This window comes from Falco rusticolus, chromosome 3, assembly GCF_015220075.1.
Source record: "Falco rusticolus isolate bFalRus1 chromosome 3, bFalRus1.pri, whole genome shotgun sequence".
NCBI classification, from domain to species: domain Eukaryota; kingdom Metazoa; phylum Chordata; class Aves; order Falconiformes; family Falconidae; genus Falco; species Falco rusticolus.
Window position 1 is genome coordinate 65,402,976 of NC_051189.1, and position 26,116 is coordinate 65,429,091.

The following is a 26,116-nucleotide window of genomic DNA, read 5'->3' on the forward strand; positions in this document are numbered from 1 at the left end:
GTTTCTAATTCCCAATTTTAATTTAAAAATTTAAAACATTTTATTTTGCATTTGTTAATTATTTTTTTTCTTTTTCTGGGCTTCCCTATCAAAATTCATCCCCCATGATACAAAGTTGAGTTTGGCCTATAGGTACATCCTATTGCATCACCATGGGAGTTAACTCTAAATCTGTATTGGAATGTGAAAGATTTCTAGTTGTTTATTTCAAAACTTTTGTTATGAAACTGTAAACCCTTCAGATTTTCACCTAAACTGAAACTAAAACAAACACTGAAATACAGGGGTTTTCACCAGGACAGATTTCCTGAAAATGTGCTTTTATAGCACATAGCATTTTGACTGTGGTTACTAATAACTATTTTAACTAGGGACGCATTGCTAGCGAGGGAAGTACACAGCAAATACTCATTATCCTTTTAATTTCAGACTTACTATAATTCTGATAAAATATAAACACAGTGCTTTTACAAGGTAATTATTCTTCAGTTTGTTAGTTTACTGTTTGCTTATTTCACAAAACAAAGCTGTATCTGGGATTACTGAGATGACCGAAGGAAACAGGCCTGTTCTCTTAAAGGTTAATAATAAGGAACATGAATAATGTAATCCGTAACTCTCTTTGTTACTCTGTTCCTGCCTACAGTGGTTGCCTGCACAGCTGCTCTAGGGGTCATAGAAACTGTAGTAATTCACTGTACATACCAAAATGGTTCCCTGAGATCTGAGTACAGTCACACTTATTAAAGTAACTGTATTTTAACTATTAAAATCCTCATTTAAGATGAGAAAAGGTAAGCTTTCAGAGTTAAAAAATGGTATTGCCATTTTACTTCCTTGTGATTTTTAAATCTAGTGAAAATAAATATTTAACATTTTTATGCAAGAATGTAGTCATCTGTATTCAGTGATTTGGCAGGAGCACAGTAAAGAGTGAAGATATCACCCATTCCACCATCCTGTCTCTTCCCAAAGTGCGGCTTCAGTAGACTGTTCATACCAAATCACATAAGCATCCTTGTTACACTTCTGAAATCTACTGCATCTTTGCTGATATTGCTTAAAGGTGTGCTAATCACTGTCAGTTGCTGTAATACCAGACACCTGTGAGCTTGCAGTTGGGCAAAGACAACCAGGTTTTTTTTTATGTAGGACACTGAACAGGCAGCAGATGGTAATAAGCTTCACTCAACACCGAGCTGGGCAGGATTCACACCACCAAACTAGATGTGTAACACTCTAAATCCCTTGGCTAATCCCATGAGCCAGCCATTCTCCGTAATTGTGTCTTTCCATAAGAAGATGTACTTTATATGTTCCAGTCTCAGCTGAGTGAATAAACATGATTTAATGTACTGTCTTTAGGATTTTACTAATCTATTTATTAGTTCCCCTTTCAAGGGAAATTATAATGATGTGTTTTCACTTAAAGCAATTAGAATGTATTTTTAACAGGGGAAATGACTTAGATTATAATTACAGAGCATTATGCTGTATTTTTAATGATTTTGGTCTTCAGAAGAATGAACAGTGAGAACCATTTTGCATAAAGTTATTATCTTGCTCTCACAACATAATTTTGACTTCCTTCTTAGCCTGCTGGGTCACCACAGCTGTCAGATCAGGGGCCTGTGTCTTAGATCAAAAAAAAAAGAAGATGATGAGTAAATATTTACAATTACATCTGTAGTACCTGAAATATCTCCTCTTCATTACAGTATTTGAGTTTTCATATAGTTTTGAGCCAAAACCAAAGCTAAATGTGGGGATATTTTACTGCTGGTTTTTATATTTTTAGTTCCCAGTGTTGCAGGTCTAAAATAGAAAATTAAAGCTAGTGCTATAGCAACAACAAATCTATGAAACAGTAAAGACAAGCATGCCTTATCTTATGTATTCAATAGACAGGGAAGATAACATAGAAGGTAGAGCAAATGCAATTTTACTCATTAGAGTAAAGGCAAAAAAAGGCCAGGACATGTTATGTGACACATCTGCTTTGTAAAGAGCTGGTTTATAGTCTCATGAAAAATGTGGACAATCACAAAATAGTAGATAAGGAGCCTGGCAGATAGGTGTTCAGCCTTGTGTACCCACTGGTTTGCATACAAGCACTGAGGTAACTGGGGAAGTGGCAGCAGCTGTGGACTCTGTATTAGTGTGACAGGAAAATCTCATCCCATTTTTTTCTCAGCTGCTATGTAGGTAGACTCTTTTCTAACAATGCTATTTTGCTGAGTAGTTTTTGCAATATTTTTCTCAAAGTATTTAAGAAAACTAGATACCCTTTCCAAATCCTGAGTCTTTTAGCTGGTGTAGGAATTACTAAAATCTTGGATGGGCAACAAAAGAGAAGTCTCCTGTTAGTGAGGTTATCTGAGTCAATCCTCCTTACTGAGACCTGACTGAGAGGGAGATGAACAATTATTCTCCCCTAATTCTCCTAAGTTTACCCGGCATCAGCAGTCCTTACTAGGCCCTCTCTTGTGAAAGGTATTTTTATAAAAGCAAGCAAGTAAAAAGCGTAAGTGGTACTGCATTGTGTAAGTAAGACGGAACAGGAAAAGTTTACAGTTTGTGACTGTACAGCCAAATTGTTGGAAACGTGAGTCCTCTGACAGTATTACATTATTGCTATTATCTCTTAGGTAAATAATTGTACTTTTTAGATGTTTTACTGCAATGTGTACATGAATAAAGGATGCTTTGGTGTGTTTGGCAGTCTGGTAGGAGGGAGATTCTGAACTCCAGGAATTTAAAGCACGAAAGTGGAGATAGCTGCTCGTAGCTTTGCTTGACAGGGCCGGTGGGAAATGTGCTAGTATGAGTGGAGATGAGCTGGTGAAGTATGGACCTCAAATATGTGCCTGAAGTATGGGACTGAGTGCAATAAGAACAAAAGTAATGGGGCTGAATGAGTTCGTGCTGCTGAGCTGAAACTGGAGGAATAGGAGGAGGAAGGGCTCAGCAGGTAAGGGAAGAGGAAGGGTGCAGTAAACAAATACATTCATACCACAGCTCAGATCTCTTCCAGACATGTTCCCGATGTATTAAGAATAAAGTTTAAGTTAACTTATTTTTTTTTTTATTGAGGTTCCCTCACTATCAGAAAAAATACAGGTCACAAATCATAACGTTCCCGCATCACAAAACATTTTCAGCCATCATAGCAGTTCTCTTTTTCTGCATGCAGCCAGCCATTTCTTTTCTGAGGTACCAGGCACTGTGAATCAAAGGATCAAACCAGAATTTTGTGTGATGCATAACACTGGAAGATGATCCCTGTTGTTCTTTACCCCTCTCCTGATGGACAGAAATATCTTAATTTAATTATAGACCCATCTTTTAATCCAACGCTTTCCTGTAGTCACAGAAGTGTATGAGATCCTCTAGATGTGGGATGGCTGGCTGTTTAAGACTAACTGACTGGATGCCACTGGAAGCATTTGGTTTTGTAAGTCTGTCAAGATTTCACTTTTTTGTTGTGAATCCCTGAAGGGGATTTGGGAAAAAAACTCATGCTGGCTCTTGGGTAGGCATGTGGATGGGCTGGAATAGTACAGATGTGAGCTGTGAAGGAGGAAAGTATGGAGGTTTGATTCAGAGCAGTTCTGTAAAAGACAGAGGAGAGTCTATGGAAGACAGAGCATGTTAATTTTTCCTCCTCTTGCTTTTTACTTTCTATTGCACGACTGCTATTTTGTAGGCAACTTGTCAATGCATAGTATATTTGAAATGCTCTGATAAGAGTGCAGTGATTAATTGGTTTGGTTGTACTGAAGACAACAATTTCTAGTCAAATGATATTTTTTTATTAGCTTCAAGATTTGTTCTGAGAAATATACTTCATGGGGCATTCTTGGAAAAACATGCAATTTTTAAGTTTCATCAGAATTCGGATCTCTTGCTAAAAAGGTGGTATTAAGTGGTTTTCTCATTTGTTTTAATTTTAGTTGTATTTTCAACAATTATGATCTTGTTATTGATGCGGTAGCTTTCTTTCAGAGCATTTTTGTTTAATAATGAAACCTATGCTGTTGTGAATATCAATTTGCTATTAGTGTTGTTTAGTAAATAATGGATGTTAGCAGTAGGCAAAGAATTTTTAAATCAGCTTCAAGTTTAAAACCTAGTGTGTGTTGTATTCTCCTATTCTCTAAGGGCTATATTGAGCGCTACTGTAGTAAAGCATGTGAAGAGGTCATCCCTTATTTAGATAATGTATACTGTGATAGAAATGGTATAATCAAGCATCTATTTTGAAGTAGTAATCCAATCACTGTTTGAGGCTTACTGGAAATAATTAAAGAACTTCTGTGTTAAGACTGATTAAAAAAACAACAACAACAACAACAAACAAAAAAACCCAAACCCAAACACTTGTCTGTTTTATAAAAGTATTTGTGTCAGTATTCTAGCTGAAGGTATTGTCCTGGTTTAACCCCAACTAGCAGCTAAGCACCACACAGCTGCTTGCTCACTTCCCACCTCCCCAGAGGGATGGTGAGGAGAATCGAGAAAAAGGTAAAACTCATGAGTTAAGAACAATTTAATAATTGAAATAAAACATTATAATAATAACAACGACAATCATAATGAAAAGGAGAGAGAAAGAGAGAAGAATAAGACCCAAAAGGGAAAGCAAACAAACCAAAGAAAAGTGATGCACAATACAATTTCTCACCACTCTCTGGCAGATGCCCAAACAGTCTCCAAGCAGTGATCAGCCTCTCCCAGCCAGCTCCCCCCAGTTTATATACTCAGCATGATGTCCTATGGTAAGGAATATCCCTCTGGCTAGTTCGGGTCATCTGCCCTTGCTGTGTCTCCACCCAGTTTCCCATGCCCCTCCAGACCTCTGGTTGGCAGGGCCTGAGAAACTGAAAAGTCCTTGACTTTGTATAAACATTACTTAGCAACAACTAAAAACATCAGTGTTATCAACATTGTTCTCACCTAACCCCCAAACACAGCACTGTACCAGCTACTAAGAAGAAAATTAACTCTATCCCAGCCAAAACCAGGACAGGTGTAGTTTGGTCTGCTCTAAGAGAGTAGTTGAAACTAGCACTGTATTTGAATGCTTGACAAACATTCCATTCTCTCAGCCTTGCTTTTCTTTCAGCTTTCAGTGACAGTAGAGCCATGATGATGCTTGGGAAATTGGTGTGTTGCTATGGAGATGGCTGTGATGCCACCAGTTCAGCATTTATGCTTCATTGCTATATCCAATGCAAAGAGATAAATGAGGGGGAAATCTCTGGGCTACTGTACCTATACAAGGAAAAAATAAAAATACACCAAAATTTGATGTTAATTATAAGTTAATTGAGGTATTTTTAATACCTCAGGAAACTCAGATATTTTTTTTTTTTTCCTATAGCAGCTCAGTTAAGCACTTGTCTGAATTTTGAGAGGTTCAGATTTTGTGGATGATTCAAATTCATTGGAGACAAAACTATTTCAACCCAGGAATTAGAGCACTCAACAGGGATGTCAAACTACAGCAGAGCTTACATAAATACCCTGTTGTCTTACTATCATGGTTTTGGCTAGGATAGAGTTAATTTCCTTCCTGGAGGCTTGTATAGGACTGTGTTTTGGGTTTAGTATGACAATAATGTTGATAACACACTGGTGTTTCATTTGTGGCTAAGCAGGGTTTACTCCAAGTTAAGGACTTTTCAGTTTCTCACTGCACTCCACCAGTCAGTAGGCTTAAAGGCACAAGAAGCTGGGAGAAGACACTAACAGGACAACTGACCCAAACTGGCTGAAGGGGTATTCCATACCATAGAATGTCATGCATACCATACCATATGACGTCATGCTCAGTACATAAACTAGGATGAAAGCTGGCCAGGGGCTGCTGCTTGGGAACTGGCTGGGCATTGGTCAGTGGGTGGTGAGGAACTGCATTGTGCATCACTTTTTATATATCCTAATTCTGTTATTATTATTATCATCATCATCATTGGTTTTGTTGTTATTGTTGTTACTGTTATTATATTCTCATCTATTTCTGTCCTATTAAACTGTCTTTATATCAACCCATGACTTTTGCTTTTTTTCTCGCCAGTTCTCTCCCCCATTCTGCTGTGTAGGGTGGGACTGAGCAAGCAGCTGCATGGTGTTTTAGCTGCCTGCCAGGTTAAACTGTGACACCTACCTTTTTGATTCCCATGAACAGGATGATTGCTCTCTAGTAAGCTGTAAGGACAAGGTGTCCTCACTAAATTCAAGAAATCAGGAAAGTCATGGAGGAAGGAACTACCAGCAATCATGTAATTTGAAGTTTCAGTCTGTGCGTGCATGCTGGCGAAGAGGTTCTGTCAGACATTTATTTCACGTGGTCTGGAAGAATGAAGTAAAGAAATTGCTGAGTGGAGGGCAGTATTGTAAAACAGTGCCAGAGGGAAGGGAAATGGTGATTTCTGAGACTTACACTCTGCTTGTTTTGCTGCAATGCAGGAAATTCTGTCCTGTGGGTCTGAACAGGATCGTTCATGTATGAGATGAATGGCTTTTAGGGGTTGTCCGCTATAGCCACAAGAGCTACTTCTAATGCAAAATGTGTGTCTGAGTCATAACTCTCCTCTGAATTTTCCTGAATTATAATGATGATCTATTGGTCATTCCTGGGGTAGCTCATTTTATTGTGGACAACCATCCTGGCATTCAGCCATGAGGTCAGAAGCAATTGCTTGTCTCCAAGTACAGTGGGGAGCTGACCATCTTACAAGGTCACAAGTGTACTTCCTTGGACCTCTCTTTCTCTTCCATGTTTTAGTCATTGCTGCTTGACTAGATGCAAAGTTTCAGGTCCAGAGGTGAAGTTCTTGCTCATGAGCAAGACAACTGAAGTGCCAGCTCTCAGATGACTGAGCTGCCATTTCCACTAGCAAAAGTCTCCTGTTCTCAGACTCAGACCATCTGGGAGTCTTCTCTGGAGATTAAACATTAATTATTTCATTCTATCTGAAAAATGATTCTTCATTGAGGCAAGATAAAAATGTAGTTCTTATTTCTTTTTAATTCTCAGGAGTCAAATTAGTTTGTCCAGTTTGTATTTAGTTGTGAAAAGTTGCTTCCTTGGGATGTGGAGAGTACTTACATGTGACCAAGAAAACAGAAGTAAGGTAACATGAAAATAAGGATAGCCAATCTCTCTATTTATATATTTACTACTGTCATATTTTCTTAAAAGAATCTACTATCAGGAAATGAAAATGGGAAATATTTTTCTAAATTTTTTATCACTTCTGGTGCATCTTGACAACCTGTCAATCGCTTGAAGCAACTTGCTGTGCTTGCCTTCAGCAGTACTTGTAGTTATTTAGATGAAAAATGAAAGAATCAAAATCTACTTATTCATCCTGGGTGTCTTCACACAAAACTGTTTGCCTTATTCATTCAGCTACCATTAATTGCAGGTGACATACAGGAAATTAGTTTTCTGGAATGGTTAGAAGCAGATTCTTTTCTGTTCCAGCAATAATTTACATCTGTGGAGTCACACCAGTCTCAGATACTTGAAGACTACTGGATTGGTAATGAAAATGTTAGAAATACAGTGGAGGAACATTTTAAGATCAATGAAATGTCAACTTCTAGTTTGCAAGGTGTTAAGTAACTTTCTGAAATCGACAGAATGCTGTTTTGAGCCTCTGGCCTCTGTAGCCTAGGTTGTGATGTAACCTTCATGCTGGATGTTGTCGTCAGAACCACTACTACAATAATGGCAGGGCTGCAAATACTGTACTTTGCTCAGTGCTCCTCTTAAGAGATGAGATGGGAAAGGAGAGAAAATTTTCATTACAGAAAACCCCCTTAATTTAAAACCCCATATCTTTGCCATGTACTATTTCTTCTCTAAAATTTATTAAATTTAATGTGTGCAGGATACAGGTTATCCTAGACAAAGAGTAAAAGTACATGTTTGAACTTTCCAAGAGATGTCTTGATACAAGTATCTTGATGATGTGATCAAAACTTCAAAAACTTGTGAACATTGAGCACATTGTATAGTGGAAAGTAAGAACACACATTTCTGTAGTAGTGGATAAAACCCTCATTCCAGATAAGGAGTTATTTCTTTCCTTTTATACTTCCAAAAGAATGGAAACTACCATTTCAGTGCTTGGAATCTAATTTCTATTCAGCTTTTGTTCAGAGCCTGATATTTGCATGCATGTTTGAACTGTGCTATGTTTAGACTGAAGAGATGAGGTCAGAGAATTATGCAACTCGGAGGCATAAAGCATGATGGATTTAAAAAAAAGGAATTATACATATCCTTACTCTAGACAAAGCAACACTAAACTTTTCTTTAGAAATTACTAAACCTTAATCCACAGACACTGAAATCATATTTTACAGCTATATAGTATGCCACAAGAATTGTTAAAAGACCCTTACCTTAGTTCATTGACTTTTTTGTTTTTATTAAAGTTAGCAGCACCCAGGCTTTTTAGGAAGTCCTTTATTTGGAAGAAAGTTGAATTTCAGATCTTTTTGCAATCTTAAAAGGAGAAAGAGCTGCCATCCTAAGCTACTACTTCCAAAAAGTGACAAAAGTTTTGTTTCTGAGAATCTTTTGAGTAACAGGAGAGTGGGGGAGGGGGAAGGGAAAGTGAAGACTGAGGTTGGCTTGGGAAAAACACACTGTAGTAACACTTTCTACAGTTTCAGAAGTAGACCTTGATAGAAGAGTACTTTGATACCTTTAAACCATTTGCCTTTGCTTGAGAGCCCTGCTTCCAGGGTCTACAAGTGGCAAAACCTCTTGTAGGCTTTGTGCACCTATTTTGCTCTGCCTCATCAAAATCCAGTTTTAAAAGAGAATAAAAGGCAAAACTGGGAGGAATGAAAAGACTGTATCTTTAGAGAAAGAGTTCTCCATGTTGTTTTTCCTCAGAAATTCTTGCAGAGAAAAATACAACTAAACTTGCAAAAAATTTAAGCATTTAAGGTTGCATTTAGTCATTAATTCACATATTCATAGGATCGTGGAAGTAAACTAATCCAACACCCCTGAGTGGGATTGTTGACTACCAGTATGTGACTTTAAAATAATTTCACCCATCAGATCAAACTTCTTCTGTTCACAGTTTACAGTCATCCTCTGCAGCAGTAATGAAAGGGGTACTAAACCAGATTTCTTAATGTAAGCTCTCTCTTATAAGACACACACCATCTCTATGACAATTCTAAGATCAGAAAGAGCACTACCCTGAAAATGAAGAACTTCAGTCAGCAAAGCTTGGAAGTCCGTGTGTTTTTTAATAACATATACTTTGCTTAAATCCTCTGTGCTAATGAATTTTTCACTTGGGGTGCCTATAAATTAGTTTAATTTTGGTGTCTTCTGTGCCTTCATTTTGAGGGTATACATTCTCCCCAGTAAAGCTTCTGAGTAGAGATATACGCAAACACACACACAGACAACAAACACCCACTTACGTAAGTGACTTGCATCTCTGGGGAAGTGGTGTAGTGTTGTTAAAAGGAACGGTGACAAGCAGAATGACATAACAGATACAACCTTAAAGGAATTAAGTATGTGTTGTGTTCTGTTACTGAATTAGTTTATGGTCACTGAGGGATTTTTTTTTTTTTTTGGTAATGTTTGCCTTGCTTTTCCTGAGGGGGAAAAAAAAAAAAAAAAAACCCAAACAAAAAAATAAACAGAAACCCAGCCAAAACCGAAAAACATCAAAGGCTTATTATTTTCTTTAAATACTTTTTGTTCTTTTCTGGTTATAGGCAGGGGGGAAAGGGGAAAGAAGTTTTAAATTCTCTTTTAAAATAATCCCATTTTAAATAAGCACTAAGACTGGAAGACTAAGCCTGATACATGGTCTAATCCAAAGTTTGTGCTGGACAAGAAGGAATGGTTATCCAAAGGAAATGAAAATATTTTAGTTAGTCCTAGGCAAAATTCTTTGGGTGTAAGGGTTTTATATTGCATAAATTGTAACTAGAGGTTGTTTGAAGACTTTGAGAACTAAAGATTAAGATAAAAAATTGTGGCTTTCTCATAATTTCTGGATGCGGAAGAGCACAGAAAGACAAGTTGAATATATGTGGACTAATTTGTGCAAATTCTGTCAGGACAATTGTAATGATTCTTGCAAGGAATATATTAGATAAAAAAAGAGTAATACTGCTGTGCTTCTAGAAAGAGTTTGTCCAAAAGATCAGCTCTAGTATTGATCTGTGTAGGTATATCTTGTAGAAGTATTATTTTCCTAATATTTTACTATTTTTTGATTGTGGATTTTTGTTAGCAATAATCAAGAAAGAAAATTCTGAAAAGAAACAGGGAAAATATTCACTGTTCAAAGTAGTTTAGACCACCCGTCTCAATGACAGTATTTTGAATTCAAACTTGCTCTCTTCTCTTCTTGTTTCTGCCTGTGGTCAGTGGGAATGTTGCTCTCATTCCCTTTAGAGATGCAGGTAACTAAAAAGCAAGCTCTTAGTCTGCAAAAGATGACTGGAAAAGTTTACTGTAAATAAGACATGGAAACTGTGTGGTGAACAACTGTGTTATTAATTTCTGCAAGGACCAAATTTAGAAAAAATGAAAATCCCATAAACCTCCTGTCTTCAATGCCAATACCATTCAAGATTACATTTTAATGATGCTCCTGCAGACTTCAGAAATGAGGACATCCCATCAAAAAGATCTGAAAAATATTTTAAAACACTTCATCCCAAAGTAAGTGTTGTGGAATTAAGTTTGCTTAAGATTATGAAACTTCAGCTATGTATGTAGGATGGAAATAAACAGACTCTATGGCATTGCACAATATGTCTCTTGGAACATATCCTACAAGACAATTACTAATGCTAATATTCTTCAATTACTGTGCTGCTAATAATAGAAGAACGGAGACTGTTATTAGTAGAAAGGGATTCCTGTCATATGCAACAATAGAAATAGCAGCAATAACGGAAGTAACAATAGAGGAGTGAAGAATTCTGTGAAAAAGTAAAAAAAAAATCACTGTAAATATGGATAATGTTCCATTATGAGTCAGCTCCATTTATGTAATATTTTATTTGAAGTCTTAGAGCTTAAATCCATCATAAACCAAGACGGAACCTATTTAAGGTGATCATTGAAAGATTAATTTAAAGTCCAGCAGGGCAGACTTAAGAAAACCTGAGGAAAAAAAACCACTAGGAAGCAGGGACTTCTTAATTTGAAAGATAGAGGAGCTAAAGGAGAAATCACATGCTATGTGCCATCTGAAAAGAACAGAGCTGGATCCTTCTAAAGAGAAATAGAACAAAAGGTTCTGCCATCAAAAGGTAGGATGGTATAGCATCCTTAATTGCTGTGTCGCAGTGGCTGTCTTGCTATGACCTGATGCTGTGAGTTCACTTGTGAATGCTGCATTGAACTACCCTGTCCACACCTGAATGGCTCTTCGTGATGACAGATTCTTTATATTATATGTTAAAAATACAAAAGCCAATAGGGTAATGTACTAAAACAAGTGATTTGGAGTCAAAGGCAAAAATCCATTCATGCAGATGTTCGCTGCCAGAATTAAAATTTCTGCTGGGACAAGACTCATAAATTAAATCACAATAAAAGCTAGCTCTCCAAAGCACAATAGTTATGTACTAGTCACTGAGCACCTATGAAAAAAGAATTATGAATGTGAAATGTCCACATTTTTTTTTTCTCTGCTACTCCTCAGGAAGGAAATAATTTCTATTCTGGTGAGCCAGTACCATGAGGACAACAAAAAGACCTGTCAGACTTATACTGTCTCATTGGTTATAAATAGTGTGAGGAATAGAGAAGATCAAAAAGTGGCAGGCACCTATTCTACCTGTTTCTGCAACTGAAGGAAGCAGGGCACGGTGACTTGCACATTTCTCTTCATTCATCTATGCCCAACACTTACCAAATTCTATTTTGTTTTATATGCAAGTGGGGTCATTTTAAGTGCAGGCTTTAAAAGAAAAAGGGCATACGTGTAGAAATTGTTGCTCTGCTGTACTGAACTTAGATGTGTCTGTATACTGGCAAGAGTTTAATGGCCTCATAGAAAGAGTTGCTTGGATTAATTTCTGAGATACTGGAAATATAACTGTGAATTTGGAATCCTATTTATGATATAAATACATCAATACATCTATCAGTGATAATATATACTATTATCAGTGATAAAATATACTAACATGAGGAGACTGAAGTTTTACCTACTGCTGTCAGTATGTATTGTTTGATATGTACAGGTGATGTAAATATAAAAAACAACCCTTAAATGCTGAATCATTTGGTGAGTATGCCTGGGATTATGAGTGTTCATTTATGTAATTCTACAGTGAAAACTGTTTTCCTTCCTTGTGTCTCCCCCCCACCCCACCCCCAAATCAGAACATTTAATTCTACGATATTGAAAATTATTTGGGAATTTCCCCTATGACTTCATGACAAAACAAACAGGTCAAGAAGACACGCTTTCTGTGCACTCTTGATATATAAGACAGTACCTCTGGTGAGCTAGTCAACTGGCACCATATACACAAATTCTTGTCTTGAAGAAGCTGAGAATTGGTCATAATACTTTGCTTATTTCACTATTCTAATACAAAAAAGTATAATAAAGTTGTTAGTCCATTCTCTGACAGTCTCTGAATCTGGCAGAGTTTTTTTAGTTCATGATTCATAGTATGTTCTTATTCAGTAGCTATTAATAAAGGTAATTATTTTATTAAACCTACTGGGTATTTTCCATAAAATCTGCATATTTTAGTTTTTAATTGTAGTTTTCTACTGACTTTTTGCATGGAAGGGTTGCTTAGCAAGAAAGCTGACTTGCAGTGGTTTTATGAGTATACTCGTTGCTATCACTATATAATAAATCTGTATCTGTAACAAGTCTCCTACTTTTTAAAGTCTTACACTTAAACTCTCACTCAGACATCACAACTAAATTGTGAGGATTAACCAGTTAATACTGCAAAGCCAGATCTTGCTTCTGGTAGAATTAGTACCAATGAGCACACAACACTTACTTCCTCCCTCTCTCTCTCTCTCTCCCCCTCCCACCCTCCCCTCCTTTTTAATGTTAGACTATGTATTATAACTTCGGCTCTTGTAGCTGAGACCGTCTCAGCAGTCTGGGGAAATAAGCAACACAATTTTATGCACTTTTAATATTGCAAGTGAGAAAAGGGACTTGTGTTAGCTAATATTGAACCAATATGTTAGGTGTTTGTACTCTGTATAGGGTATCAGAGGTTATCTGATTTGACCAGAAATGCTACCTTTTTTTTTCTTTTCCTCTTCTTCTCTACCCACTCCTGCTCTTAGGTGGTTCTCAGAACACTGAAAATCAAGATGTATTCTATTTATATGCAGCTAGTGAGAATATAAAAAAAAAAAAAATAGCATCATTTGGGCAGAGTAATCATTTTCTAATGCCCATGGGAAATGGTTGTGAAAGGACAGTCTTATCTCCTACTAGCTCTGGAAAGTTGGTAATAATCAGTGGAAGTGACGGAGGAGGAGCTGGTTTGAGTTTGTTTTTTCTTCCTCTGAGATAATGTTATTAACTTGGTGGGATGATCATCTTTCCCTTAACAAAGAAATTTGTATTTGATCTGTGATGTCTTGAGTATTACTAATTTGGGTCTGAGCCAAAGCATACTAAAGCACTGGCATGGCTTCTGTGGATTTACCTGGAGTGAAACACTAAAACACTTCAGGGCAGACTTTTTTTGAGACATATCACAGGTACAGAGGAGGGAATTCAGAGTGGTCTTTTGGACTTATGAAGTCTGGGTTTGGAAACCATCTGCTTTTCCTCTGCATTATTTCCCTGGGGTTGTAACAACAGCATTTCTAATCCCCTGTAGTGGCACATTTCCCCACAGAACATCCTGGCTAGGAATGTAACACACCAGCTGTATTTGAGTTCTTAGGGAAGCTCTTTCATGCTAGTTTTCTTTGAGTAAAAGCTGTCTTTGTCAAAAATTTGCTGTTGCAACAAAAGCTGAACAGAACTGGTGTTGGTAGTTGCAAGAGCTAAGGGCTATAGCTTTTTCTTCCAAATCCTCTTAGCTGTGTGTAAAAGTGTTTGTTTTCTCATCCTTTTCTTGGTTTGGATTATGTGTTTATTCAGTGCAATATTGATGCAGACATCCTGAAAATGTCTGCTTAAAGATGTTACCAGTCTGCTATTACAGTACATCAATAGCAGACTGGTAATGTCTTTGAGCAGACATTTTCAGGAAATACTGTAAAATAAGTAGCACAAGAGTGGCAGAAAGCAAATGAAGTATTTGAAGTATGTATCTGTCTGTATACATGTTCCTCTTAAAGTCTTAAGACCCAGAGCAAATTACGATTGGGTTTTTTGGGTGTTTGGTTTGATTTTTGTTTTGTTTTTTTACTTTAAAAAATCCAGGTAGCTCTGTGTATGAATACTGCAGAAAATTTCGTCACAGTGCTCAATTTTAGTATCCATTTTATTCCTGCTGCAGAGGATTCTTGCTAACTGAGCTTTTAACTATTTCCACTTAACACAAGCTGTTAATTCATCTTCCTCCTCTTCAATTAGGCTAAAGCTAAGATGTAATGAAGGTGTTTAGCATCTGCGAAAACTATGATTCTTTGGCAGGAGGAGATTTAACCTATAGGTTACAGTAATGCAGATAATCAAATGTCAGAAATTCAGCACTGGTGTTAGACATCCTCTTGATCATTACTATTTCTGAGGTCCTGATTGAATCCTACTGCAGCCTTCATTTTGCAGAACACCTTCTTTTCTATATAAGATTAATTTCTCCATAAAATCTAGCAGACATAAAGAAGATTCTAAGCAGAATATGCAACTGCATAAAAAAAGATACTTTTGATTTGTAGGAAACCAACATAATTGATTCATCCAACCTGATACTTCAGAGGTTTATAGAATTATATGTCACGGATAAATGCCATTTTTAGAATCTGTACTCTGTTCTGTAGTACAGTGTATCAGAGTATGTTTGAAGGGCTTTTATTCTACATTGGTATTTATATATTGTTTAGTCTCACTGCATTTAAACATGTTGCATACACTTTGTGCATGTGTGTGTGCCTGGGACTGTGACCAGGCATTTAATAGTAGCACCTATAGACTACGGTTAGCTTTCATCCATATATATCAGTATGGCTGGATTTGCAAGATTTTCTGGATATATGCTGAAATGACAAAATACATCCAAGAATAAAGGACTAACTTTCCTATTCTACTTTGAGAATCAACTGCTGTTAGAAATTATACACCTTCATAAATATGCAGTGGCACTTATATTCAGCTCACATTTTTGTTCTTTGTGGAAAGTGCTTTAGACTTAGTGCTGTGCTCAGCTATATTAAATCTCATGCAAAGCACACTGTTTCCACTTATTTTATGAGTCAAAACAACAGCGTCTTGAGGACTGTGATACCTCAGCCAAGACTGTGTGATAAGGTAGAGAAAAGTAAGGATAGATGTGGTAGAATACTAGCTAACGTAAACCTGAGGGATAATTTTGGATTCCGAAGCTGAATTTGAGCTTTTAACCCTCTAAACTGAAGCTGTAAAAATGATTTGAGTTTTTGTCCCTTGGTAGTATAGAACAGATGTTTGTGGTTACTCTTTTGTTCAGCAGCTCTTCTTCATTTTAAGGTATTCTGTTGCATGGTTTTGATTTTGTTACACTTATTTTCACAAATCCTCACCTTCGTAACATAAAATATTAAGGAACCCATCTTTAAGATACCATCTTTCAATGTGTGTTATTTCAGATTGTGTATAAAAGTCTGAATTTTGTTTTATAAAGATGTAAATAAGAATCTCTCTCAATAACTCTAACTTGCCTGTTTCTCAGCATTGAGTTCCCTTGTAGGTATGCTAAATGAATTTAACTTTTTCAAGAACAAAGTGATGACTGTCTACTAAATATGTATAAAAGACTGCATTTCAGCTTAATAAGCTCATCTATGGAAGAGTTAAAAATTAAGAAAGTTTACTGCGGTGGTATTTCCATTATTTCAATATGTAGTTATTTAATTAAAAACTAATGAAAGGAGTAACGACTTTTTTTCCTGTAAATACTGCTTTCCATTGCAGAATATCAATCGATTATTTGTAGTTTTTCATATTCAAGTGGGCTATATTTATTTGTAACTAATAAAAGTAAAATATAAAAAGTAAGTAAAAAATTGGTATTTCCATCAAAAAAAATATCAGATGAGTTAGGTAAGCTAGTTACTCCGGTTCAGTTTGAGAAGTTACTCAAATTTATTATTAAAGCATAACAAAACCATAAGTTTCTCTGTTGGTATTTTTTTCTGATTACATTTAGAAAAGTACCTTTGGGAATAAATATAGATTTGGGTACAAATTCTAGCTACATAATTGTTCATAAGTAGGTGCTACACATTCAGCTTAAGCTCAGTGAAATGTTTCAGATTTCTTGGGCACAATTCCTTTGGAAATATTGCAAGTTCTGGGGTTTTCCTGCTTGATACCTGCTAAAACTGTTGCAACCAAATTTTTATTGTGGTTTGTTTTGAGGTTTTTCTTCTCATCTACTGAGGCCAGACCTCACGCAAGCAGTATTAATTTTCCTCCAAAAGAATTACTGAAGGTAGTCTTGCCAAAACTGAGTCAGAAATGCAGAGAGGCAAAAAATGGCTACTGGAACTGATTTTTTTTAAATAGCCATAAGATCAATTCAGATATAAGTGATAAATTCCGCTGATCTGCAGGCTGCTATGAAAACTGAGTGCATTATTCGTGTAGACCGTCCCTCTGTCCTTGAGTTGCCCTGCTGGCAGTTCAAAGCAAAGTAACAGTGGTGGGTGCTTAAGGATTGATAAAATTGTATAATGATTTTCATAGGACTAAAACATGCAAATCTTTTCAGATATGTATCCCTTGCTCTTTTTTTAAACACAGGAAAAAAATAAATAAAGACTTCAGATTCCTTAGCTAAAGTGTTTATGCACACTATAGTTTAGTTAGTTTAGGAATAGTTGGAAAATTACTATGGTGTGCTTTGATTTCACAGAAGTCTCTAATAATAAAATAAATCTTTTTATGGATTACATGTATAGCCTGTGACTATAACACCATAAATTATAGTATATTATAAACATCTATATGAATCTATAATGGTATGTTACAGCAGCAGAAACATGACGTCTATGTATACTGTAACTGGGTGAATTGTCCTTAATCATCTCTCTCTAACCATCCTAATTCTCCCTGACTGCAATCAAGCCCACAAGGATTGATCTAATCTGAGATGAAAGAGTTTGTAGCAGATGTTTCTATATTTCTTTTATTCCTAACTTTAAATGTCAGCAAATTTGCAATCTGGAAAATAATAATAGTAAAAAAATGCTATCAGAAATTCTGGGATTTGAACTGTGACACTAAAATGTTCTCTGGCCTAATTGTCTTCTATAATGTTGCTGAAGGTCATGCTACAAGGTTTATAAACATGAGGTTTAACCTTGATTTCTAAGTAGAATGATGAAAGGAAGCTCGAGGGTATGTACAAGGTTATCATCTATGAGGAATGTTTCCCTATTGAATAGCCTTCATAACACACCTTCAGACAGCATTTTTTGTTAAAGGCATTACTAGTGATCTTTTTGGGATGTATTTGTGGTTATTTTAATCCTGGCTTTACAGTTTGAACAGATTTGCTTCTATTGTGATTACTTTATGGTAGATACTTTGGTAATATTTGAAGAAAATTGAAATAAGCAAGAGCAGGTGGAGTTAGAATCCATAAAAAAAGGAAAAACCTCCCAAGACTTATTATATCTTGTGGTAAAGTCCTGGCCCCACATCCCAGAGCTGCTGACAGGAGCAAGTAACCCCATGCTTCTGAGCAGGGCTGTGGGTTATTTTTGCCTCTCCTCCTGTTCGGGAGGTAGGTGTCAGTTGACTGTGGAGGATCTTTTCTCTGCTGCTGGGAGATAAACCAGTTCCCAGTGGTGTGGTAAAGGCACAGGAGGTGGCTTTGATTCCCTGCTACTCTGCACTAATTTGGGAGCTCAGTGCTGTGTGGTAGTGTTCTACCTCTCGCTTCTTCTTGCAGATCCAAATTTGCCACCCAAAATGCACCCACTTGGTGCAGTGGTAACTGTATTTCAAAAAGGTAGACAGCAAAATCAGTGCTGTTCAAGGCAGAGAAAACACTGTTTCTAGGGCACCTTAATTTCAAAGATGCCCAGAAACCTAAGTGTGAGAGGGATGGTGTGCCTTGGTACAACACTCTGCGCTTTTTTCTTTTTCAAGCAGTATTGGTAATTCAAGTAGGTTGATTGCAAACGTGAGGTGTTCTGTTTTGTTTTGTTTTTCTATTGACTTCGCTCAGCATTAGCTTACATCCTCTAACTTGCTCTTTAGCTGAGGTATGAATGGTTTTGTCTTCCTGTTTTCCTTTTGGGCCTTTTTACTGCTTTTTAATTTCTCTTACATTTTCCTTGAATGTGTGACAAGTGTAGCTCCACTGAAATGGTAAGTTTTCACCCCTAATGTCTTCTCCCTTTGCCAAAATATGTACAGAAAAATCAAAAAGTGGTGGGTGTCAAAACAATGTGAAATATTACCGTGACAACTATTTTTTTTTCTGACTATGAATGCTACATTTTTTTAATTTTGAGACAAGTTTTTTTTTAGCTAAAACATACTGCATTTCTCTCACATACCCCATAAAAACTAGTATTTATTTTGAATGGCGATAACTAGTAAAGTAAAATTGGAACATACTGATGTATTAGTGTTTTTAATGCATACACTGCAGATGTCTAACAGGAGAGCACTGCACTTGGAAAGTCAGGGAGGAGAAATTAACTAGCCTTTCCTGCAGATAACAAGATGTAAATGTAGGACTGAGTATTATTATGTAGGTTACTTCCTCAGAGAATCATTTGATGGGTTAGTGGAAAGCCCCATGAGTGATGCTTTGGTGCCTGTCCTGGTCAGTGATGATTTCTGTTAGTAACTAGGAGCCGACTCACTGCTGCTTCTCTCTAGAGACAAATGTTTCTACACCTAGTGGCAGAAAATAGGTTTTCCAATATACCCAAGAAAGTGATTGCCATCTGTACTGTCTTTTAGATAGGAGTAGGGAGGTTTCACAGCATCTTAATTGGTTTGCAAAAAAAGCTTATAGTGTTGTAACTTTCTTTTTTGGCATCATTAAAAAAGAAAAAAAGAAAAAGATGGATGAGGGTTTTTTTTTTTTTTATTCTGGGTTGGGTTTTTTTGAGTGTTAGGTGGAATTTCTGGTATAATGTGTAAAGACTTGTCAATAAAAATCCTTTCTCTATATATTAGTGATGACTGGCAAAGCTTTGTTAGCTACCACTGTGGATAAAAGGAAAAGTTAATTTCTAAAACATCTACTTTAAATGACTAGGAAAAGGCTTTAGAAATCTCTGGAAGATGGAAAATCATACATTAAATTTCCACTGTAAACAAATTATTTTCAATTATTTTAGGAAAACAATTTTCTTTCTAAAGTTGCTTTCTAAATTTTCTTTCTAAAAAACTAATTTAGCCAATACATTTCCAGTAATATATGTTTTAATGGATGTATTGTCAACAACCATGTTTATTGTCAACAGTAAAACAGGAATGTATGATATGAGCATGAAGAATAACAATCCGTTCAGAGGCCAAACTTCTGCATATAGTAATCAAGAATATTAAAAAATAAGAACATGCTAGAAAGGTGGGCTGAGAGGTGAATTAAGCAGAAGAGAAGGTAAGAAAAGATTATGTAGAGATTTTCATCGTGAATTGATCTACTGCAGTGTTTTAAGTAAAATGTGAAAAGGGATCTCTAAAGATTAATAGAAAGCGATCAGCACTGGAAGTCAAATTTCTGACTAGAAAGACTTCAGAAATCATTTGAGGGTGATAAAGTTATATTGTTCCAGGTCTGGAATCCTTTTCTCTTGCTAACGAAATGAGGCTACTCAGAGCCCATCCTTAGGAACAGAGGCTACTCTCCCTTGCAAACTTGTACATTGTAATGAAAATTATGTCCCCTATGATATTGCAAGGGACAGCTGAATTAGTTCTCAGCAGACCACAAGTGTGCTGAGTTACTGCCACTGCTTACTGATTCATAGTTGCACAGGTAGTGGGATCTAGAGGAGTATAATTTTTCTGCTTTGCCCATCTTATAAAACTGAGAGAGGAAAGAAGTTGTTTAAAGATGTTCTGCTATGCCGTGGACTTTGCCAGTAATTTCAATAGGATCATTGTCAGGTTTGTAGTAAACAAGTTTCAGTCCTTGTAATTTATACTTTGATAAAAGGGAACTTAAACATAGCATCTACTTAATGCTGTTTTTCTGAATTCTCCAGAAAAAGTAATGCCGTAGGTTTAGACTGTGTTGTTTGCCCTTGATAGAAAAATTTTAAATCATAGTTGCTGAGCAGTGAGTGCTCATGCAAGAACACTGTAAAACTGATTAAATGATCAAATATTTGGCATTTCTTCAACAATGCGTGTGTGAAAAACAGACACTTAAATCTCACAGGAAATTCTAAATATTATGAAGACAATATTCTGAGTGGTTCTTATTCTCCCTGTTGTTAAAGGGCTAATGCCGATTTCTTTCACAATGGCTACCCCAATTATCTGAGGACATTAGAAGTTTTTCAGAAGTTTTGATTACAGCCAATGGCATCTTAAAGTAGGCCAGGGATAAAAAGAGTATCTCACAGTTCATGAATAATTGAGTAGGCTTCTGTATAACAATGAGGTGCCTTACCAAAGGCAAATGTTTGTTTACTGTGTGCTCACATCTGCACCTATTTATTCATATTTATAGGTAAATTCATACGCTAATGCTTTTTCAAACACTGAGGTACAAACTGTCTGTTGGTGTAATAAGGTAAAATGCTGCTGAAATGCAATGGAACTGTATGTGTTTATACCAGCTTTAAAAGTAGGTTAAAAAAAATTAAAATCCAAATGCAGGATATGTACATATGTACATACCATACCAGGAGCCCTCTTCGAGCCATTCCATTCTTCAGGTCTCTCCCCTCCCTAAAGGTCTGGAAAAAACAGATGTCAATAAAATGAAGCAGTAACAATCTAAAGGAAAAACTTACACTTCCCTGCTCTTGCTATTCAGTGTTCTCCTTTAAAAGCAAGGGCTGTTCATTCCTGCAGTCTATGTGCTGAAGCCATTGAATTCATCCCAGTGCTGAAATTTGAGAAAAAGCCTACTAAGGAGCATCGTTAAAGATAACTCACATCTAGACCTCTTCGATGGATACTTTGAAGTACCCACTAATAAAAGGGTCAACACTGCACTCTTGGATTTTGTCATTTTAGCTGCAGACCCTCGAACTCAATTCCACACTGTCCCAGATTGATATCAGTGAAAAAAGACTGAAGTTGCCTTTTAGAAGATTCTGTTCATTTGCCACTGAAGGAATTGCTTTGGAGTACACATTAGATTGCCTTTTATCTGGAAAATGTTCCCATCCTCTCGGGATGAAATCTGACTCCTTGCCTTTGCATATAGTTTTTCATTTATTAGGGGTACTTCTGATGTACTGGTTCTAACTGATGCTTTGCATTATGGTGTGTCATATATACATATATGTACATATATAATGTGTATATGTCTGTGCCATATATTTTTTAATGAAACAAGACCAAAAAACCCCCAACCATCCTTCAAAAAACTTCTAGTCGATTAACGCAACACTTCTTTTACTTTATCACCAGCTGTCCAAAATTCAGGTCATCTGTAAAATGTGGATTCTGTGCTGTGCTAAAACCCACCACCACTGATTATGGGGTCAGTATATTGACCTGTAGAGAAGTCTTTGAGGACTGTAAACAATTAAGATCAGATAAGGAAAATAAGGAAATCAATAAGATTTGAAATGAAGGGAACGGCTTTTACCTTGATAAAGTACTTCTTAGGAAAATGCTTTCCTCAGAGGAAGAGAGATGAACTGAAAATACACACGGACTAAAGAAAAACCTAGATCCCAGAAGAGCCAGGAGTATTATTAAAAGCAACACTTTTATTAAATGAGTAAATATGTCCTGTTTAGACAGTTGGTGCTGTCGCTTTTAGTAAAGTCAAAATATTATGAATATCCTCTACCTCCATGTGGAACTCCATAATGTTGTTAGGAGTTAAATTGGTTAATCAAGACATAACTGGGAGCAGTGCTGCAGCTTTGGTAAAGTAAGTTGCAACACTGCCAAGCTGTTATTTGAAGAAAGTACTGTCTAATAAAGAGGGTTTATGATGTCCCACAGTGTAATGCTGTTTTTTTCAGGAAATATGATATTTTCTTTCCCTCAGGTTAGGTGAAGTAATTTCTGCAATAGGAAGTACGGTTGTACAGTTGCAACTTTACAACCATAGTAGAAAAAGCCTAAAACTTGTATGTTTGCTAAGAAGTATACAGTCTTCATAACTGAACATATTGACACCTTAGTCCAATTGTAAAGTTTGAAAAGAAAGCACTAACTTTGATAACATCCATCTGAGATAATCACAATGGGATAGTGCCAGTATTATTATATCAGAATGTGGTTAATTAAGCTTAATTATTTTAACGCTACTATATTTGCTGCTTACACTTTGTTTAGACAGCATCACATTGAGGGGAAAATTCCTTATTTTAGCTCTCCCTGCTCATATTTCCTTGATTTTTTTTTTTTTTTTTTTTAATGGGAGATGTGTGTGATCCAAGTTAAACAGTACCATACTTCTTGTGTCCTTAAATTTTATATAATTTCTGAAAAAATAAGTCTCTTCTCCACATACAGCCAATGGAACCATGAACTAGTATTGGGGTTTTTTTTGTTTTTCAATATACCCTTCAAATAATAGCATAAAATTCTGTATGGTATTGTTCATAGAGCTTTGCAAGCACTGAAGAGGAGAACAAGTAAACTGTTTTCATAGATTATAAAACTAGATTAATATCTAATCCCTTACTTGCATAATATAGTCTAGAGGATTATCCATAATCTGCTTCTCTTTGAACTGCAAATGTGTTCTTATTTGAGAATTCAATCCTGATTTTAAACTTCTGGTTAAGACAATACCATCAGAGTGCTTAGTATATAGTCTAATAAAGCACCCTTGTTGCTTAAAAATGCATTTTAAACAAAATTTAGTGTGTTTCTCATTTAAAGATGAGGATAATATTGTTTGGTTTGCACTTTCTGGAGGATTTTTGTTTTCATTACATGTTCCCAAACTTTAATAATCTGCATAGGTTTTTTTTATGAAAGTTTGTTATTGAACTCAGTGAGAGAACTAGATGTTGTTGTCCAGTAGTGGTCACATTGGTGTTTATTTCAACCTTGTGGTTTCTTTTCTGTGCATACAAGCTTATATTAACTGCTGATTACTGTGTTCTGTTAAAACCTGCAATGAATGTTTCTGAGTATTATCAATACTCTCCTAGAAATGGAATATAAATATGAATGCTAGAAATGCATGGATTATTGAAAGTACTTTCTTTGATGAAAACTTTATAATGCTTTTCATATTCAAAGTTCATGGATTTACGTACATACCATGAATCATCAAATTTAGCATGTATAAAAGTAATTGAAACAAAAAAAGTCTTCAAAGGACTGACAATCAGTATATATAAATTGATGAATTGGCATTACTTGTGTAGAAATAATTGATGTAATCTGAATTTTTCAGTCTTTTAAAATAAAGTGTTGTCATTTTAAAATTTCTACCAGAGTCAACTATGTAACTGGATACATTTGCAATACTGTCCACTTGTAAAGAAAAGATAATGTAATTAATTTATTTTGTTTGCAGATTTTCAGGCGTTGTTGGTTGGTTTTCAAGAAGGCTTCCAGTAAAGGACCCAGGAGGCTAGAAAAATTTCCAGATGAGAAGGCAGCATATTTCAGAAACTTTCACAAGGTAAGGCATACCTTTCTCATGATCTGAAGCATTGCCTGACTTGGGAAGAGTGTGGTTTTGATATGTCTAGTTTGCAAACAATGCAGTGAGTATTGGGAAGAAAATCTGATCTTGACACTAAAAGCACAGTAAAGTGTCTATAAATCCTAGCATGCAGGTGAGATATTACACTGTTTTTTCTAGATGAGCACAAAACCTCCAGTGTGTGTGAAGTGACAGAGTGATGTTTTTTCTTTAAACGTTAGTGGTTTGGAAATGTGTAAAATTGGCTGCTTAATCAAATGTTTAACCATTAGTTATTTAACTAAGTATCAACCAGATTCTGAAAATGCTAAATGCCTCAGTTGTAATGGTGAAACTGGCTGAATATGTAACATTTTTCCCAGAACTCTTCAAGATATACAAGCTCTGTCAGCATCAAGGATTTATAAGGGTAAAAATTCAGGATTCACTTAATGATATTCTCCCTGCTTACTCTGTCACTATCACTTCTGTGATGGAAAACAAGATATTCAAGTATGTTTTTTGCTTTCTGTCTTGTAAGTTACTATTATCGGCTCCCCAGGTCAATCAATAGTCTTCAGGTTAGCTAATCCTGAAGTAGGGCAGGGCTCTCTGCTTGTGCTGTTGTCTTCTATCAAGTCACCTTTAGCTTTATGTCATATCAATGTTAGATACTACATTAAAACTAGCAAGTTGAAACACAAAGATGACTTAACCAAGGTCACATGGCAAACAGTGAAAGAGTGTGGATGTAAGTCTTGGTCTCTTAAAAAGCATTAGACCTGCCTTCACCATAAAATTACAAATTAGCCTTTAAGTTCCAGTAACCTCTTAGTATCTTTGAAAGAAAAAATGTATATGTAATAAATAGCATGCAATTATCCTGTTAATATTTTCTCGGAAAAAGAGCCCAGGTAATTTCATACTGCCAAAAATACAGCTTCTGATCTTACATTGGTATGGAAGTTTAGGACTGATGTGTACTAGACTATTGGCACTTCCACTGATGTAGCGCAATGACAATGTTTGCTCCAATGTGTAGGAGATCCACCTTAAGCAAAACTGATTCTTCTGTTAGACATAAGTTTCAAAACAGATTGATTTTCCAAATGTAACCTAATGATGGGTCTTTAAAAGAATTAATTGGATGGTTTGGGCTGATAGCTGTGGTGGGTTGACCCTGTCTGTACACCAAAGCCACTCTGTCCCTCCCCTCGTCAGCTGGACAGGGGAGAGAAAATATATTAAAAGGCTCATGGGTCAAGATAAGGACAGGTAAGATACAGCTTAGCTGTACTGTTTTCACTTGAACATTCATTGTAGGTTGTGCAGAACTGCTGTGTTTGCTCCCAGTGCTCCCTCCGAAGAGGGCATAAAGTGGCAATAGCTCTGCACCTGTCCCTGGGCTGGGTACATTCTTGGTAGCTGTTCCTACACTATTCAGAAAAGGCCAAAACCAGACACCACAGTTCTGCCAACTTAAAAGACAGCATAAATAACAAGCTTTCTCATTTCTGTAAAAGAAGGTAAAAGGTGTGTGTAAAAAGTGAAATTCTTTTAGGCTTCGAAGACGTACTGCTCAGGCAGTAGTAGTATTTGTTACCCACTAGGAGAGACTTGCCGGGAGCATTACAGGAAGCCAACATGGCTAAGTAGCATCATGAAGGTTACTAGAAATGAGAGATCAAGCTTCAAAACCTGAAGTGTATCCAGATAAACTAGAAAGCGTTACACAGTTGGCCAATTAATTGTTAAAGCAGAATTAGAAAGAGCAAAGTCAAGCTTGATGAGCAACTAACTAGAAGAGTTAAGACCAGTTATAAATACAGACTCTGAGCCCTCAGCATCAAAAAGCTTGCCAAAGACCCCAGAGTATAAGGGACACATGCAAGAAAGAGGGTAGAAATGAGCACATTTGCATTGAGGTCTACGGTAGAGGAAACTGGTATGCTCCGATGTGGGTATGCGAGGGAGGATTCTGCAGAGATGTCTCATATCGTAAACCTGATCAGATACCTCAACCTCAGTTACACAGAATGGTCAGTAGCAAAATATAAAGAACGTACTCATTCAAGATCCCAAAGAGAAGGATAACAGCTAAATTACTAATAGTAGTCCATAAACTCCAACATGGGAACCAGAAGATGTGGATTTT

At 36.3% G+C, this 26,116-nt stretch overlaps 1 protein-coding gene across 1 annotated transcript in view; it reads left to right on the forward strand.

Moving 5' to 3' along the window:
- DOK6 (docking protein 6) overlaps positions 1–26,116 on the forward strand; it is a 253,364-nt gene that overhangs the window by 76,821 nt on the left and 150,427 nt on the right. The window contains exon 2 of the mRNA XM_037382000.1: positions 23,851–23,958. Within this exon, the coding sequence (XP_037237897.1) occupies positions 23,851–23,958 (108 nt within the window). The remainder of the gene's footprint in view (positions 1–23,850; positions 23,959–26,116) is intronic.